Source organism: Myodes glareolus, chromosome 27, assembly GCF_982192425.1.
Source record: "Myodes glareolus chromosome 27, mMyoGla1.1, whole genome shotgun sequence".
Taxonomy (NCBI): domain Eukaryota; kingdom Metazoa; phylum Chordata; class Mammalia; order Rodentia; family Cricetidae; genus Myodes; species Myodes glareolus.
In genome coordinates, this window is record NC_142052.1 from 42,821,406 (window position 1) to 42,840,910 (window position 19,505).

Here is a 19,505-nt window from a genome sequence, read left to right on the forward strand (position 1 = left end):
TTTTGTCGCTCTCCTTGTGCACAGCTTGGTAGTTACCGAGAGACAGCGCCTGTGAGCTAGTATTTACTTCCCCGTCACACCCTCATGTGTGGAAACTATAGTTTGAAGACTCCTTTACAAAGGTATCACCCCCCAAACGTACTTCGGTGGCCCCAGAATTCAGTGTTTTCTTCTATCTTTTGGGTGGCCTTTCCATTACAACTTGAGTCTGGTAGACTTAAAACCCATCACACGCTGGAATTAGCAGATCCTACATCTCAGTGAACCTCTGTATATTCACAACAGGTACCCTGAAGATGCTGGACTTCACACTTGAAGTGTGGGTTGTATTTTTATAGATTTCCCCACCACCAGAAAATCCCTACAGAGTTAGAACTAGAAAAATAATTAGCTGTGTGTCCCTTCTCATGACTCGAGTGTCCACTTCCTTCCTGACCTTCCTCACCCCCTGATTTGCACCCTTGCATGTTTTCCTACATGTTACACTGTACCCACCTGCACACTTATACATACATGTCCTAGTTAGTGTCTGCGTGTAAGCGAGGACATGCAGCATTTTTCTTCCTGTGCTTGTGTCCTTGTTTGATGTTATATATTCTAAATCTAATGCATCCAGCATGGCTCCGGGGACGAACCTGACCGGGACATCAAGGTCATGAAGGAAAACCCAGAGTCAGAGACACAGACAGAAGGCTGGGATCGGGTGGGCGAGAGTCGGACGGAGAAACCCGCAGCTCCCTGGCGGCTCAGTGTGTTTATTATGTAGAGTTGAACAGGGAGGTGGGGCTATCACATACAGACAAACAAGGAGGCAGGGTTTTTGGTATACAGCTGGATCACAGAGATGGTTTAGCCAGTCTAGGTAGGAGCGGTCTCTGTAGGCAAACAGTCTTCATGCCCTAAACGTTGGGTGGAAGAGAGCTATGGTAGACATATTCTGCACACACTGTAGGCATCCACACATGGACCAGAAAGAAAGGCTGTGCCATGTCCCTCTGGGTCTCCCCTCCTGGGAAGAAGGAAATAGTATTCACATATATATGACTACTACATGTATATATAGTATATATAGTAAATATGTATAATTTTCATTGTTGTTATTGTACCAAATCTCCCATGCATATTGCTGCTTTATTCACTATAACAAGAAATTGGGACCAGCCTAGTAGTTGCCCATTAACAGATGAATGGAATCCACGATAGCAAGAAATTCAGACCAAGCTAGTGCCCCTCACCGGATGATGAGGTAATGAAAACTTATTTGTATAGGTTTAAACCCAGCTGGTTCTCTTTTGGGTCTGGTAACAGTTGAAAGTCCCTGGTCACAAACCTTGTGGAAGAGAGAGTGAGTCCGAAGCCGGTATTGTCAGTGTCTCTCACTGGTCTCTCAGTGTCTCCCCCCTGGCAGACGGTCAGTCTGGCAATATATATCATTGACTGTCAGAGCGACAGGGAGGGCATGTGACCAGTCTCTGGTAGCACAAGTGAGACCAGGGGCACTGCTAACCAGCCAAGGATGCATGGGATGGTCTCTCCACCCATCTTCCTTCCTTCCCATACTCCTATAGCAAGGGCATCTTGGGTCCAAGATGTCGGTAGTATAGAGAATTCCCTATGGGGAGAGAATGCAGCACATTGAGGGAAAGACAGACTCTATAACACTGTGAGTATCTAACTCGGGGCACCCCATCCTTCAAGGCCAGTTATGGGGATACAAGAAGGGGGATTTTCTCCCCCGTTGCTTTCGAACCACAAAGCCTTCCCTTTTCAATCAGTGGTAGAAAAAAAAAAATTTTTTTCCATACTGCCTGAAACATAACCCTCCCAGCTACGTGTTTTAAAGGTCAAATTACATTTTTGCCTCCTTGAGATCAGAAAAACAATTACACTGTAGTATAGGAAATTGAAGGCTTCGCTTTGGGGGTGGGGGTCTGTTTTTCATTATAGAATTCAACTCAGTCCTTAGAAGGAAATGGAAAAATTAAGAGCTGGAGGTTGTAGCTAATGACAGGCAGGCCCTTTCATTAGCGATTCTGTCTCTACCGGAGTCCTTTTCTCATTTTACAATGAAGCCAAATATCACAGCGGGGACCGGGATTAGGACGGAGATCCGAGGCATGTTCAGATAAGTCCGGTAGGGAATTGTTTCATTAAGCGCCTGTTTGGGGGTATTCTTCCTTGGCTTCACGCAGGCAGCAAGGTTACTTGGTATTCCCAGGCATACATGGCTCTCATGTCCAGTCTTCTCTAATGCAGGGGCACACTCAGGAGGGCAGGCCCTTGTGCTGTTCACACCAGAGGGAAGCAGAAGGTGGTTTTGGAGAGCTGATGACGCAGCAGTTGTTGAACAAATCTTTAGTCATTTATTTACCGTCTCTTAATTAAGAGAATCATTAGCATTATGGAGTTCCATATACTCTTTGGTAGACATGACACATAGTTGGGTTTTTTTTCTTAAAGAAATGACCCTAGAATTTGACCTGTGGTCCCAGAACAGATGACAGCAAGTAGATGTGGCTTTGAGTTCATTCACTTAAAGGATCTTGACATAAGCGTAGGGAATGGGTAGGAATCCCATGGTAATGCCAGCGCGGCCAAAACAGTGAGCCTAGATAGGGCTCCTGGTGTAGTGTGATCCTTCAGTCACAGAATGATGCTTTTCCATGTCCCTTCCAATAAGATATATTTATCACGGGGTTGCTAGCACAGGGATGACCCGAGGAGGGTTTTCAGCCGTTCGGCCCCGCTCCGTAATGATCGCACAAGGCTTTCAATTCCCTGTTTAATTATAAGAAGCGTGTGAAACACTTGCTAGATTTGCCGGCTTTTAGCCTAAACACAGAACAAAGAGCAGAAGCGAGAGGTCAGGACATGTGATTTTCAGTTTTCGCTTTTGCTTCTTTTTTTTTTTTTAAATCAAAATCAGACATTTGACTTACGCTTTTATTTTTTAAATGTAATAGAAGGCTTCCGTGGCCTTTCCGCTCTGGAAGCGAATGCAATCTTCAGAACGATCCAAACCTGCCGAACCAGACTTTCTCAGGAATTCCTTTCTTTCTCATCAGATGGTTTCTCTCTCGGTGCCCACCTGTTTGTGCTGTGCACAAGACACTGTCCAAAGGAAACTAAATAAACCTGTTCCTTCCCCCACACCCAATAGTCCGTATTATCTGAGAATATTAAAAGAACACCGCATGAGAGGGAGCCCACACTTGCAAAGGAGACAGTAATAAAAGAAGCTAATAAATACATTTATGCCTCAAGAGGGCCATATGGATGGATTCTGTTGCCGTCTAGCTGACAAATGGCCCAAAATGACTCCTTTTCCGCACTCTGCATGAGTGTAATCAATAGGAATGGGCTCCAGGATTCGTCCAGAAACCGTGAAAACGGCAAACGCCACAGAATGCGGAGAAACTCAAGGTGCCTGCGACTTTGCGGCTGTGGTCCCGCGCTCCGCCAGACCTTGCCTCGTTTTGTGAATGTCTGCCACTCTGAATAGGTGCAGCCCGCTCTGTGGGGGTGGAGATCTCTCCATTTCTATTCTCTTTCCTCCCTCAGGATTTTCCTCTCCATTAGAGGTTTCCCTGGGGCCACTACTGAGACTGAATGAGTCAGTTGGAGGAAGAGCAGGCTGATAAATACAGAAAGTACCGAACTGGCCTTTTGGGTTTAGGTATGGTCCCAGGAAATCATCATAAACAGCATCTCATATTAATAGCCTCCCTGGGCCCCATGTGTGGATTACCGCTATGCGTTACGTCAGCTACGGCACACACGAGGGGTCCTAGGAGTCAACTTCGCATCCACTGCAGGCATCTTTGCAGAGCGGATACCCCATAAGAGCCAGGGACTCGGCATTGCTCCTGAGTTTGCTCTGTCATCAGTAAATACGTCTACATCTTTTCAGCAGGTGAAGGCTGCCCATCAACCTGCTAGTCATGCGGAGCTTCTGAAAAGAAGCCCATGTTTTACGTCTTAGAACGGAAATAGAAGGGGAAATTAAGCAAAGTGTTCTGTCTACATACCCCTGTTGGGTCTGATATCTTTAAGAATTTATAATATAGCCAGGCGGTGATGGCACACGTCTTTAATTCCAGTACTCGGAGGCAGAGGCAGGCAAGTCTCTGTGAATTTGAGGCCGGCCTGGTCTACAGAGCAAGTTCTAGGACAGCCAAGACTACACAAAGAAACCCCTGTCTGAAATAAAATAAAAAGAAAGAAAAGTAAAGAAAAATCCAAAAGTAAGACAGAAAGCTATTTATAATACAGTGCATTTCCCTAGGAAAACAAGATGCATTTCTTAAGAGTTATCACGGATAGCAAATGCATTATAATATTTAAAGAGAACTATTCTATGTTATAATTTGAGAATGAATCAAATGAGTTAACATTTGAGAATGTTGCTGCTTTGGGGGCTGTTTGTGTGTTTGTTTTTAACCTGTGAGGCCAGCAGGGCACAGGAGTCAGGGGTTACTCTGGACATGAAGCAGGACTAATAGAATTCCTTCCATGCACGCAGCTTTATTTCAGTGGCTGGAAACTCTTGATTCTTACTAGGCCATCTTCTAATAAAAGTCATACTTTCCAAGGTTTATTAAGCACTTAATTAGGAAGCCCGTGGTGTGAAGTTAGACAGAATGGGGTTTGGATTTCATTTCCTGTATTCTAGCTCAGAAGCCGATTGAGTTTCTTACATCTGCTCAGCTATGAAACCAACATACAGTTGCCTCTCTCTGTGGGTTGTGTGAATATTCCCATGTAAGTGTGGAAGCGTGTCAGATCATTCTAGGAAACTACTAGCCTGCTCCACGGCGGGTGCTCACGTAAGTCTTTCTTTTTTTTTCTAGCGTAGCATTTCGGAACATTCTTTTCTTCTACCAAGAGATATTGGCAGGAAGTTATATTTCAGCTCTTCTTAATTAAAAAGGTTGTCTCATAAGATATACTATAATCATACTGGTTCCCCTCCAAGATCCTCTCTACCTCCCTACCCACCCCACTTCATGCTCTGTTTTTCCTCTTTCTTGTTCCCTGACTCTCTCTCTTTCTCTCTCTCTCTCAAAAAAAAGAAAGAAAATGAAAACAAAAAACTAACAAGACAAAAAAAACCCAAAAAATTTAAAAAGTGGAGTTCATTTTGTGTTGGCCATTTACTCCTGGGCATGCAGCCTGCCCTGAAGTCTGGTTGATCTACCCAGTGACCCTCCATCGAAGAAAACAGGGCTTCCCTTTCCCATCTTGGGCTTCTTGGTTAGGGGTGGGACTTTGTGTCCACTTCCCCCTTCTCACTGCTGGGATTTTTTCCGGTTTGAACCTATGCTGACCTTGTGTGTGTAGTCACAATCTCAGTGAGTTCATGTGTGTGTTAGTCTTGCTGGGTCTGGAAGATTCTGGTACCTTGTTACCTTCCAGCTTTGTGGGCGTTTAGAAAGTGTTGGATCTCGGGGATGAGATGTGAGAAGCTCGTCATAACTTTACTGTTCTGTGGATAGAGAGAGGATTGGAATAAAGGAATACCCAATTCTGAGTGGCTGCATCTGCCACCAAGACAGTTCAGACAGTTCACCCTCCCTTCATGTCTTGCTATGTCTCTCCCTCTCCCTCTCCCTCACTCTCCCTCTCCCTCTCTCCTCTCTCTCTTTCTTCATCCATTCATCCCATCTCAGTGGCACTCCTCAGACTTGTTTGTGCATCAGGAGCATCCGAGCTGTGATTAACTGCATAATAAACTATAAAGTTTTCACCATGGTAGTCTCCTTCTTAGACCTGATTGCCTTGGTAATAAAGGCCTTTTTATTATGGCCGCAGGATAAAATTTTTTATTATCCAAGTGGTTTAGATAAAAGGAGAAGATGTGTTTGGAAGGGTGGAAAGGTACATCTGAAATGTCTGAGCTTGGCATGGGGTTTATGGCCATTCTACGGGTGGAGAACATGCCGGATGCATCTGAAGTCTAAGCCGGTCAAAGAGTTACGTGTTTCTGTCAAGTACCGAGCATCACTACTGGAAAGCAAAACCTCTCCGTCTTTAGGTTCTTGGATAAATGGAAAAGCACGCATTTCAGCCGACAGCACCGCCAACTCCTTGTGTTGGTTCTGTGTCAGTGCCTCTGCGTTTGGGGAATATCATTACAGTTTTATTCCTCGGCTTATATCTGAAGTGATGGGACTCAGTCCCATGTCCAAAAGGGTATGTATTTCTACCGAGACGCGGTTTGTGTGCAAGCGCTATCGTAGACCCACCGAGGAGCTCCGTCATTGCTGTACCACAGAAAATAGGGGTCTGCTGTCTTCCTTTATAGTGCAGCCATTAGTGAACAATCCACAACACAGGAAGAGCATAAAGGTAAGGTTTTAAAACCTCAACGAAGGATTTTTTTTGAGGCACTGACAGTTAAGCAAAGATTTGAAGAGAGTTCATTAGCTGAAGAGAGGAGTTCGGGGAGGAAGCAGGACATCGTCTTTGATGCAGAATGCCAGCGTGTACCAGCGTGGGTGGAGACCGAGCAGGGTTCCTGCCACTTGGGGTGTTGGGAGGCTTTAGTAAGATTGTCCCGGATGACACGAGCCCAGCAACTGATGGGCCTGGCAGAGACAATGCGCACTCTGTACCGGCTAAGCCGCCTTGAGGCGGTCTACCTGCTGAGGAGAACCTTCAAAGCACGGGTGACCCCTGCTTTCCCAGCATGCCTGTGGTGTGTGCCGACACCAGTCCTCTCCGAGGGGGCCTCCCATCATTCCCCTCTGATGACTCCATGCCAGAGTTTCGCCAAGATACCCTCAGTCCCTGTTCAGCCTGCTGCCTGACCTTGTCCTTCTGAGAAGACTGAGTCGTGAAAACGGTCCTGATTGAATCACTCTCGAGACTGACCGGGACACCCAGGCTTTGAAAGGCTTTAGACGTGGCCATTTCTTATTGACCTGCTCTTCGTCTGGGGCTCAGGATGATATGTTGCCGGCTCCTTGCTGTCTGACAGCTTACAAGGGACAGCCCAACCTCTACTAATCCATCTGCCACATCCGTTTTCCTTTCCCAAGCCTAATGCCTTGGAAGCAAAACCCAGGGACTGCAGGTCCAATGTGACAAGATCCTTGGGGGGGTTGGTCAAACGGACTCTCCTTACACAGCGTCCTGAGCTTGGTGTCAGATCGGAGATAAAATCTTGGGTTTCCTTTGTGCATGAGTTTTGCAAACAGTCTATCAGAGAGCAGTGCCGAAACACACAAGGACGACCTTCCCTTGCCAAAACACCCACGGGAATAGATGGCCTGGTTGGATGCCAACTTCACGGACTTTTCCACATCCCCGAGTGCGTGCGTTAAACAGATTAAGAGTTTATTGTGTAAACCTCTGTCCCTCCTGTTGCCAGCCCTCAAGGTCTGAACCAACCCCTGTGCTACTATCTGGCTCTGTTTAATATGTGTTTCTCCTGGGGCCGTGTATTATACCACCGATTCCCATCTTGTCAACTCTCTGAGCACAATATTATATTAGCAAATCCTACCAACAAAAACTCAGTACGATTGTGGAGCTGGTAACGAACCTAGCAAAGCCTCTTCCCCATGACACGCTCCCTTCCCAACACTCCCACCCCCCGGAATCTGAACACCTGCAGCCTGCAGGCTTCACGGCTCCTGGGGTCCGTTCTTTGCAGAAGGAGACTGGGGTAGTGCAGGCAGGTAGCTTTGTGGAGACTGCTAGCCTCCTAAGATAGTCTGGGCCTCTCCCAACTCTCAGCCACCTGAGGCCAAGCCAACCTTGTCAGATGGATGAATGTATTTCCTTTCATGTGTGCTATGTCTGCTTCAAAACCCTCAGCTCTCTTCAGACATCTGCTAGGTCTTCCTTCTGACCGTCATCGCGTTCTTCTCTTCAGCTTACCCTCTCAGTGAGTCCTGCAGAAAGAATGTAGATTCCGTGATGACAGAAGAAGTCTTATCTCTCTCTCCCACGTCCTTCTCCCCGGCCCCACCTTCCTTTGTTTCCGTGGCTGTACTCCCAGCTTCAAAACCCTTGATTGTCACATGGCAACTCCTTAGCAAATATTGACTGGATGATTTCATGCTTTGTGGCTCTTCCAGTTGTCTCTCTCTCTCTTTCTCTCTTTCTCTCTCTCTTTCTCTCTCTCTCTCTCTCTGCACTGTATCTCTAAATGGCATCTAAACCCTACGTACCTCTGTGTCGCTCTACTTGGGAAGAGCATGCAACACAAGTCACAGCCTGGTCTTACGTGACTCCGTCATTCTCTCAACCCGGAGGTCTACTGAGGTTGCCCAGCCCGTAGACCCAAATGAGCTTTTTCTGGCCTACCTTTCTGGGTTCTGCAGAAATCCAAAGCCTATTTCAAGATATGCGTGAGTTTCGGGGGTGCGAGTGGGTTTACGTTCTCTCCTTTGCTGTGCCTTCAGACTCTGCCTCCTTCCGTCTGTTCGTCCCTAAATCAGTCTAGGTGTGAAACCCAGCCACGTCCACAGCGTGTGTGTGTGTGTGTGTGTGTGCACCCATGCTCACTCCAGTCATCCACACCAAACCTAAAGTGATGCAGGCACCCCATTGCTGTTGTGCAAGGCCACAGCAACCTCTTAAGATGGCACCCAAAATGGCCTGGCTCTAGGAGGCTCTTTTTTTACCCCACCTCTGAGGTTGCAACTGGCTCTCTGCCTTCTCGCTGAATCTTCTCCCTCCTCCCTTTCTGTAGAGAATCAAAGCTCAAGACATATTCCCAGGCAGAGTAGTTTTTGTCATTTGAGCTCCTGACTCCAATTTCACCTGATCTCCATAACAGCTCATCTGCTAACCTTGGTTCCCCTAAACTAAAACGGAAGTTCCCACTCTAGGAAAGTTGTAAAAACGTAAACTGAAACAAACGCTGCAAACCAAAACCACACTTGCCTCTCTTATGGCGGCCTTTGTAGACTCAACAAGAGAAGTTACGTCTACTTGGTAATCATGGTAACCCAAGGTATGTTGGCACAGTCTGACACATTGTTCAGTATATGCCGATTTGTACTTAAAAGAAAGAGAAGACTCTTGGAACGATGAAGACTTTTAGAGACAGGAGCTGAGTCAATTGGGGCAGGGTTGAGGTAGAGGCTTTCTTCTCCCCATTTAACCTGTCAGTGTTGTGGATTTCCCATATTTAAGAGGCCATCGTCATATCTATGTATTGTCAATGAAAACAACACAGAAGACTGGCTACACAAAAGTGTTCAAACTTAGTGACCTTAAGCCGTGTGAGTCATGGGGACTCCTGATGCTGCCTATGGTTGAGGGACGAGTCTCAGAGGCCAGTCTTGAAGAATGTGCCTGTCACCGCACATGTCCCTTTCCACTGTGACTTCCTGGTTGTGAAGAGCTCAGCAGACACGCATCATTGGCCACGTCCATGCATCATTCGCCACGTCTAGGTTCTGTCATCTCGTCCAGAGTTCCTAGTGGTTAGAAGTGTTCACAGACCACTCTTTGCCTTGCCCGGCTTTGCAAACAACCAAGAAGGAAGTTGTCAGCGCTGTAAATGTTGGAAGTACAGGTGACTGAACAATCTAAATTAATAATAACTGGTGTGGGAGAATTGTCTGTATTCTGTCAATCATATTTTAATAAAACGCTGATTGACCAGGCAGGCAGTATAGGCGAGAAAGCCAGACAGGAAGTAAGGGTGGAGCAAAGAGACTGGGAGAATTCTGGGAAAACAGGAAGCTCCCTCTGTCATTCCTGCTCAGACCACCGAAGAGGCAACATGTGAAGCTGACAGCTGGAAAAGGTACCAAGCCATATGGCTAACATAGATCAGAATAATGGGTTAATATAAGTTACAAGGGCTAATAAGAAGCCTGACCTAATGGACCAATCAGTTTATAACCTAATGTAGACTCTGTGTTATTTTCTTTGAGACTTGCCAGCTGTGGGTTACTGGGGCGGGACAGAAACCCCAACAAGCCGGCTTCTCATGTTACAAATAACTGCAATGCACTGAAACACATACTACATGACTTCATGATTAAAGTATATAAGCAAGAATAAAAACTCCCTGACCCCTTTGGAGGATGCTAAAAAAAACTAGCTTGCTTGAAAACCAATTTACAAAAAGAAAATCTAACAACTACCTTACCTATACAAATGATATTTAATGGTAACCAATTGGTCACCTCAGTCTCCCTCCCTCTCTCTACCTACCTCTGTGTGTGTGTGTCTGTATCTGTGTCTCTGTCTCTATGGTAGACAGAGTATCAGACACCATGGGATTAAACCCAGAGCCATGAACATGCTAGCCAAGGACTCTAACACTGAGCTGAGCCCAAACCTGTGAAGTTTATCTTTATAGAAAGAGCTCAGGAAATAAAGATTCATACAAATCAGAATTCCCTGCAAACCGTGGTGATCTTGACAATGATGCTGACGGCTTTGTAATAACAAAAAGAAGAACATCTTGTATTCAGTGCAGTGTCTTTATTAGGTGATGAAAATCAGGTTGGAACTGTCTTCTGGAGGAATATTTTAAGTGTGTAATTCTATCTGCACAAACACAAAGATACAACACATTTATAAAGTCTTCCACGTCTGAAAAAGTCGATCCTGAATGTTAACAAATTTCTACATCTGATAATTTTACAGGAAGTATTAAAAGAGTGGGTTTAATAAAGCCATCGAGAAATAATTAGCAAAATTCAAACTTTGGGTATCGCTTGGGGACAACTTGGTTTCTTCAAATAAATTGCAGAGGAAATGAGAAAGTGGATGAGAAAGAACTGGTCAGTTAAAGCACACTAAAGAGAGTCATCCGGTGACGAGAACAAGTCTGCTTTAGATCTTGGTTTAAACAAACTGCTGAAGAATTCAGGCACGGCTGTAGAAGCCTGAAGGCATTAAACTATTAATAATGTTTTAGGTGATAAAGTAATGTGGTTATGATTTCAGCAAGTCCTTAAACTTCAGATATGTGCATGTATGTGGATGGATAGATGACAGCCAGATGATTGATTGATAGATAGACAGATGATAGATAGATAGATAGATAGATAGATAGATAGATAGATGATAGATAGACCAACAGACAGATGATAGATTAATAGATAGATGATAGATAGATAGATAGATAGATAGATAGATAGATAGATTATAGATGGTAAATAAGTAGGTAGGTAGGTAGGTAGGTAGATAGATAGATAGATAGATAGATAGATAGATAGACAGAAGATAGATGGACAGACAGATAACAGATAGATGATAGATGACAGAAAGACAGACAGATGATACATAGATAGATAAATAGATAGATAGATAGATAGATAGATAGATAGATAGATAGATAGATAGATAGATAATAGATAATTTGTGACCACATGAAAATTAAAAGCACAGGTCATGTCTATGATTTAAAGCAAACCGAGAAGAGATAAAGAAGGCATTTATGATGTGTTACTGCTTTGGGGAGTGGAACTGGGAGATTAGGAGCTGGGATGAGAGAAATAAACTTGAATAATTGCTTTAATTAATGAACTATATTAGAATAAGTTCACCAGAACCTTACCATGCTAGAAGGGTGGGAGAGTGTGTGCTTGTATTATAGAGCTGTCAGGAGCAGCACCCTGGAACAGGCTTGTCTAAATCCTAGAACCATCAGAGCTGGGTCCACCTCCCTCCCACTAAGCTAGGATCTCAGAAACAAGAACTCAGAATCATTTGGGAACTGTCCTTGATTGTCTAAGTGCCAGCTTTTCAATGCTTATTATTGTTTGGAAACTTCGGAGTGTGTTAAGGGGGAAATATACCCAGAATTCAATGCAAAGCCACGCAGTTCTGTAAGTCGGAAAGGCCGTTTCTTTTCAGATGTGTTGACAGTGATTTAATCAGCAGATGTCATTGTGTTATCCTTGGTGACATCGCTTCCATGGGCTTGTTTTAGAGACAGGGTGTCCTCCTGGCAATGTTACACAAAATATTTGGGGTAATTTTGCTTAATGACAATCCTTCTTTGTGTGTTCCCATTGCCTGGTAAAGTTCCTAAGTTTCTGTCCCCTTTTGTTTCTGTTTTTCCCCAGCATCATTGACAAAGAAGTCTCACTGATGGCGGAAATGGATAAAGTCAAAGAGGAAGCCAGTAAGTAGGCATGTGACTGTGTGACAAGATTTCCCCCCCCCAACCCAAAGCAATCCATCACTCAGGTTGACAGCAGTAATTCTGGATTGGGGGCAAGACCCTACAATTCACACTGAAATTCTGGTGGGTGAGCTCCAGAACGCCAGGGAGGTCACTTGTCTCTGTATTTTCTGCTACACCGTCTGGCAAAAGGATAGAGCTGCCGTTCATTCCTCTGAGCTGTCAGTGCAGGGTGCTCCCTGAGAAAATAAGAGGTGTCTACTGTTCTTTTTTTTTTAATTCAAGAGGACTTTCATGCCCACACAGAAGCTAAACTTAAATTTAAAAGGACAATGAATTTAATATCACATCTATGTAGATGTATGCGGCGTGTGTTTGAGGGAGCATGTGAACATGTGTGTGTGTGTGTGTGTGTGTGTGACTTCATGGAGGGTGTGCGCACACCCGGGTGTGAAGGCCAGACAGCAACTTGAGTTTTGTATCACATGTCACAGTATCTTTTGAGAAAGAGGGTGTCACGAACCTGAAGTTCATCGGTTTGGCTAGACAGCTGATAGGCTCCAGAGATCCACGCCTCTGCCACCCCCCACCTCCACCCCAGGGCTGAAATTGCAGACGAGTGCTCCTGCCCCTGCCTTCTTCATGTGGGTTTTGGGGAAGTGAACTCAGGTCCTCAAGATTGCACAATGAACACTCTACTGCCTGGGCCATCTCCTCAGCCCTGGCATTGATCTGGGAGCAACAGGCATTAAATCATATTGAAGTCTATGCAACTTACAGTCATTTTGAACTCTATACAACTTACAATCTCACTATGTCATTCTGAGTAGTTTTGACTCATTGGGTGGTTTAAAAGAAAATAGCCCCCAAACAGAGTGGCACGATAAGGAGGGGTGGCCTTGTTGGAGGAAGTGTGTCCCTGTTGGGGGTGGGCTTTGAGGTTTTCTTTGCTCAAGCTTCCCTCAGTGTGATAGTCAGTCATCCTCCTGTTGCCTACAAGATGTAGGACTCTCAGCTCCAGCACCACGTCTGTCGGCACGCAGTCATGTTCCCTGTCATGATGATAATAGAATAAACTTCTAAGGGCGTAAGTGAGCTGCCCCAATTAAATGTTCTCCTTATCAGAGTTGCCTTTGTCGAGGTGTCTCTTCTCAGCAATAGAAAGCCCTAACTGAGACACTCATTCTCTTTTAAGTTCCAATAATTCAAGTTATTGATTTTCCCTTAAATTGCTCCTGTTTGGCCTAAGGATGTAGCTCAATTTGAGAGAGCGCTTGTCCAGCATGCTGAAGACCTGGGTTTGATTCCCCACAAGACCTAAACTAGACTTGGTGATGCATGCCTGTGATCTCAGCTGTCAGGAAGTGGAAGCCAGAAGATCAACATAGTGAGTTTGGAGGAACCTAGAATCAATGAGGAAGCTTCATAAAGTTTCATAAAATGAAAAACAAAACAACAACAACAAAATTTGTGCCTCTTAGGGCTGCCTAAATATTTGGGATGAGACATATGTGTGTGTTTATATTATCCATCTCGTTTCAAGAATTTTCAGAACCTTTCATTGCACTGATAAACCAAACAAGCAAAAAGATCCCCAAGCTTTGAAGCAACTTGTATAGGAGAAATAATTCAAATATAGAGATGCACTAAATGATTTTTTTTTAAAAAATACTCCAGTTCTGTTTACAAACTCAGTCAAAAATGCCAACACCTGCCAACTTCAGACTGTAAGAGAAAATCAATCCATGTCTTTAACTTAAAATTATAAAGATAGATTGGCTGATAAAGCAAATTCTTTACTTGAATAATGAACACAAGCTCGGTGTTGCAATGCACACCTTTAATCCCCGTACTTGGTAGGCAGATACAGGTGGATTTCTGTAAATTTAAAGAGGCCAGCCTGGTCTACATCACGAGAGATCCTGCCTGAATTTTTTTCCAGTAAATAAATAACATTCATATAGTCACGGTCGCTGTAACTTTTCCTACACTGAACACAAAGCATAAGCCGGGTGGTGGCGGCGCACGCCTTTAATCCCAGCACTTGGGAGGCAGAGGCAGGAGGATCTCCTTGAGTTCAAGGCCAACCTGAGCTACAGAGGGAATTCCAGGACAGCCAGGGCTACACAGAGAAACCCTGTCTCAGAAAGAAAGAAAGAAAGAAAGAGAGAGAGAGAGAGAGAGAGAGAGAGAGAGAGAGAGAGACAGAGAGTCAGAGAGACAGAAAGACAGAAAGACAGAAAGACAGAAAGACAGAAAGACAGAAAGACAGAAAGACAGAAAGACAGAAAGAAAGAAAGAAAGAAAGAAAGAAAGAAAGAAAGAAAGAAAGAAAACGAACATCCTGGGTTTTACTTTATGCATGCTTCTGTCTAAATTTCTCCACTGTGATAAGTGACTCAGGAAATAGCCGAGCAGATGATAATCTGCTCCCGTGCGTGGCGGCGCACTGCCCGTGGCGGCGTACTGCGTAAGGTGGCAGTCTGTGTAAATGGCAATCTGTGTTGTGTGATAATCTTTAAGGTCGCCATCTGCTCAGTGGTAGTCTATACACCATGGTAATCTGTGTAAGACAGCAATCTGTGCCCCATGGTAATCTGTGTAAGACAGCTATCTGTGCACCATGGCAATATTACACAGGATGCGGCTCATGGGTTGGAAATTTCAGCAGAGACGAGATTCCTCAGACGAAACACGGTGGATGGCTGGCCCTTCCTCACTATCGAGTTCATTCTGGTATGTTCTGGAGACCCGACAACCACATTTGTCCCCTGGGATTTACTTTGCAATGCTTTTCCTGAGCATCCCAGAATCATCAGCGTCATCCAGATTTGATTTTATGAGTCAGTTAAATGGTGATCTGAACCCAACAACCTCTCAACTCAGTCCTTTGTCATTTGATTACCAATGTGGGCTGGAGAGATGGCTCAGTGGTTAAGAGCACTGGCTGTTCTTCCAGAGGTCCTGAGTTCAATTCCCAGCAACCACATGGTGGCTCACAACCATCTGTAATGAGATCTAGTGCCATCATGAGGAAGAGATCTGGTCAGTTGTCCTCATCAACTTAGACCCTGAAACCCAACATGGGCAAGTTCCACAGAACCGCCATATACGGGCTGCCCATGAGTACTTCAGCATGGCCAGGGCATAAACTTCATTCCTTCTTATTTATTTGCACAAGAATGAAAAATTAAACCAGATTCTTTTTTTTTCTCCTCTGTACTTTGACCATAATTCAGTTTTCTCCTTTGAAAAAATAGCTAATAATATTTTCAGTTAAAATTTTTCAGGGGTGAAGGGAGTGGGGGTGAGTTGACTCAGCAGGTCAAGCCTATGGACCTTAGTTTGATCCCCAGGACCCCACACAGAGGATGGAGAGAACCACCTACAAGTTACCTTCTGGCCTCCACACACACGCCGTGTTACACGCGTGCTTACACGTGATACGTGCACACGGCCACACAACAGATAACTAAATCAATAGAGTGGAAGTGTTAAAATCACTTAGAAACAAGGAAAACTTTCTGGGGTCTGAGAGGTTGGCTCAGCGTGCTAAGCACAAGTCTGAGGACTGAGTTTGAACGCCTGTGTTAAATGCCTCGCCTGGGGTGCACAGCTGTGACCCCGGCACTGAGAACGTGGAACCCAAGGCAGACATGATGTGACCCCACACACACAACCCCTGCAGCTCACTGGCCAGCCAGTTCATCTGGACCAGTGAGCTTCAGGTGCAGCAGGGGACACTGTCTCGAAAAATATAAGGATGGGAAGAAATAGAGGAAGACGTTGGACTTGGATGGGTGAGACCTTTGTCTCCGTTTTGGCAGGTGGTGCTGTCTGTGTGCTTAGGTTTATGGCTTGAATGGTACTTCATCATGGAGTCGGTTGTGCTAAGTAAGGTCTGGGGGCCTACTGAAGTCTGGTACCCCGGTCTTAGTGAGTGAGTCAAATCGTGGACTCTTGCTGCTCTAAAGAGGTGTGGTCGGTCCTAAGGACCATTAATTGTACTAAATTGAAACATAATTGGCCATATAGTTTAAAATGTAGGACTCCACCATTAATCCCTTCAGAATGAGAATTAAAGACCCAGGAAGTGCTGGTAGCAGAGGAGTTAGCTTGGGGGACCGAGAGAACAGGCACTGGTGTCGACGATCTGATTTACGGCCTTCTCTGTTTGAGATTTGAGTTTCTTTAATTACTCCTGATCGGTTGGCATAGAAACAGCAGGTTCCTCCCAAAGCCAGACATAGTTTCCTTTAACTCATGAGAACTCTAAGCCTCTCCAATTTTGTAGAACCGTGTCTGCAAGGAAATCTGTTGCTTTCCTTCAGAAGCAGAAACTTTTGCTACCTCTAGGTCCTGATCCACCTGTCTGCTTGGTTTGGAAAGCATCAAAAGAAACACATTTAGTTAAGCCCACCAGATAGGCTTAGAGGCCCAGTAATATTGCTGTTATCCAGATAAGTTAACACCTACAGCCGACGATCAGGCATCAGAATAAGGGGAAGTGCCTAGGTTAAAGGTTTTGGATGTTGGATGAGTTTTGGCCCCTTTAAAGTCCTCTAGTCTTAATTTGGGCTGCCCCCGTCAAAACCAGTTTCTTCAGTCAGTGGACTGCCGGTCTGGTCAGCTCCTATCCTCATGTAGAACAGGGGCTAGTGGTCTAAACATAACCAGCAGTCATGGCTGATTTCATGGCTGGGAATGATTAGCTCCATCCCAGAGTCCCTCCCTGTGGCTTAGACTCTGATTCCCCAGGTTTTCCATTTCCCGAAGGCCAGAGTCTCTCTTATGGAATCTCCAGACTTTTTTATTTTATGGCCCTCGAATTGTGTTTCTCTGTTGGGCATTTCTTGGGAGGGGGCTTTTGTTGTTCCTAGATATTCATCTATGTGTTTTCAGGAAATCTCTGTTTTTGTAGTGGAAACTCCATTTGGGAATGACAAGTAAGAGTCCCAGCTCCAGGGCTTGCCTAGAATTGTAAGCTTTGTATCCCTATCTCCAAAGACAAACTCTCCTGTCTTCCCTTTCTCCAGAACAGCCAGACACTTAAGTGGGCATCAGTGAGGATATGAGCTGCTGGTCGGTAGCCACATTAGTTATCCTTGTATCCCCACATCTGCTTTTCTCAGTTCCCAGGTTTAGGCCTGAGAGTGGTGGGGATGAGACCACGACCCTACTGTATTAATACCAAACATAAGACTCAGAAGGAGGTAGAGGGGCAGGGAACAGAAGGGCCTGGGGCCCAATGAAGCCTTCATTTCAATGGGTCCATAGTCCAGAGACAGTCCATTTGGTGTCAGCGCCTGTGGCTTCTGCTTTCTTGACCTGAGTGTGATGGATCCATGGCATAATGCCAGCTACCTTCACAGCCATAGGAGTGGAGGGAATGGCCGAGTAGGATCAGAAGCCACGTTGGTTTCTGAGTCCCTTTGGCTCCCTGGCTGACCCAGACAGTACCACTGGACTCAGACAAGAGTAAACTGGTGGTGGACTCAGAGGTCGGCTGGGTCTCTCGGATACTTCAATAATAGCCTTTCTGGAGGGCTGGAGGGTTTGCAGCGACTTGAGAAAGAATGGTCAGAGAGTTGTCTCTGAGCCTGGCAAGCAGTGGGGGAGATCTTACAAACATAATCTCACGGGAGCTAAATCCTTCCCTGTATGGGGTGCAGCAGATCCAAAGCAAAGCAAAAGAAGGAGGTTCATCCATTCTTTGCTAGACTAATGAGAGTTTTGTTAGAGGTAGGGTGGGGTTTTCTTTGTTTGCATTGGTTTGTTTGTTTGCACAAACTGTTTTTTTTTCCTACCCCAACTCAAGGTTTGTATGAGCAATGAGGTTTTCATTCTATGTCTGACACTTTTAGCTCTTAACTGAGAGGTTTGAGCTATGAAAGCCAGGGCATTGCTAGGGGGAGGCCAAATCAGGGAACCAGTTCCCCGGGGGGCTTTTTAAACTCCTGTTTGAACTGTTTTAATCTAGGCGAGGCACACTTCTACCCACTAGAAATGATATTTATAAAAACTAGCAAGTACTTCTATCCTCCCTGGGTGGCCAGATCTCGGTTGTCGGTTTTCCCAGAGTTTGCCAGGGTGCTGGTCTCTCATTTGCACCACTTTATGGAAAGGGCTCTTGGTTTTGGATTGACTTGAGCACACACCAGGCATCCGGCTAAGACATCCCGCACTAGACTGTCCAGTCTAGGCATAACGTACCTTGGTCTGAGCAACTCAGCAAGTTTTGGGGACCCCTGGTGAAGGTCAGTTACCAGAGTCTGGCCAGTTGTTCCTGGGAGAGGGACCTTTGCCTATGTCATTCCCTCACCCTGTGGGTTTGAACTGTCCCTTTCTTCTTTGCCATGGGGTCTCAGGCAGCACGGGGGCGTGGTCTGTCTTCAGAAGATCAGTAGTCTCTACTGCTCTTAGGGCTGTTTGCTGGGCAGCCAGGTCAGCAGCCTAGCAGTGGAGGACAACAGTTTGTACGGGAAGCCTCTAGGAGGGCCATGATTTTGTTTTGTTTTTCCTCGCAGTGGAGAAGCCCCTTTCTCTGTAGATCATACCATGGGCATGCCCAGTAGTAAGAGCATAACAACTGTCCCTGTATGTGGTAGAGGATTTTCCTTTTCCCCCCATCTGAAACCTTGGATCCCATGGATCAGTTCTGTTCTCTGTGCTCAGGTAGCCGGCTTGGGCCCAAACCGTTTTTGGTTCAAGTAAATACTGCAGCTCCCATGGTGACCGTTGTTGGGTGAGCGTCTGTGGGTTATCGCTGGGCAAGAGGGTGGCAGGATTAATAGTGGGGGCTTTCTCAAACTGTATTCGAGGGTGATCCAGGAGTAGGGCCTGGTGCTGGGTTACAAAGCAATTAAATAGCCAGCATTCTGGTGTTCCCAGGAGGAGGGCCACCGTGGCATGGAGTGCTGGGAGGTGTCTTAGCCCAGAGTTAACGTGTGTGTGTGTGTGTGTGTGTGTGTGTGTGTGTGTGTGTGTGTGTGTGTGTGTATTTAATTAGACAAGTAGTAGTTGCCACAGCTCTTAGACAGGTGGGCCATCCTGTGACTACAGAGTCCGGTCATTTGGACAGGTATGTCACAGGGCTTTTCCATGGCCCCAAAGTTTGGGTTAAACCCCCTTTTGTAATGTCTTTATTTTGTGGACAAACAGTTGAAAAGGTTTGGAGACGCCTGGAAGAGCTGGAACTGGACCCGAAGTCAGAGATGTTTTTAAAACCTCTCTGCCTTTGTTTAGTCTCAGCCTGGATTAGGGGCTCCGTGCCCCTACTCTGTGCTGGTGTGTAGCAGGCCTGCTATTTCTGCAAACTCTAGCCTAGAATTCAGTACTTGTTCCGTCCTGAGGCTGAATGTCTTAGCTAGCCTTCCGTGATGAAGTAGATTCCAATTCCCGT

The 19,505-nt window shown here is 45.5% G+C and overlaps 1 protein-coding gene across 8 annotated transcripts in view; it reads left to right on the plus strand.

Annotated features, from left to right (window-relative positions):
- Positions 1-19,505, plus strand: part of Spats2l (spermatogenesis associated serine rich 2 like) — a 170,955-nt gene that overhangs the window by 138,351 nt on the left and 13,099 nt on the right. For all 8 annotated transcript variants that reach the window (XM_085684154.2, XM_085684157.2, XM_048456106.3 and 5 more), the window contains one exon: positions 12,045-12,103. In XM_085684154.2, the coding sequence (XP_085540280.2) occupies positions 12,045-12,103 (59 nt within the window). The remainder of the gene's footprint in view (positions 1-12,044; positions 12,104-19,505) is intronic.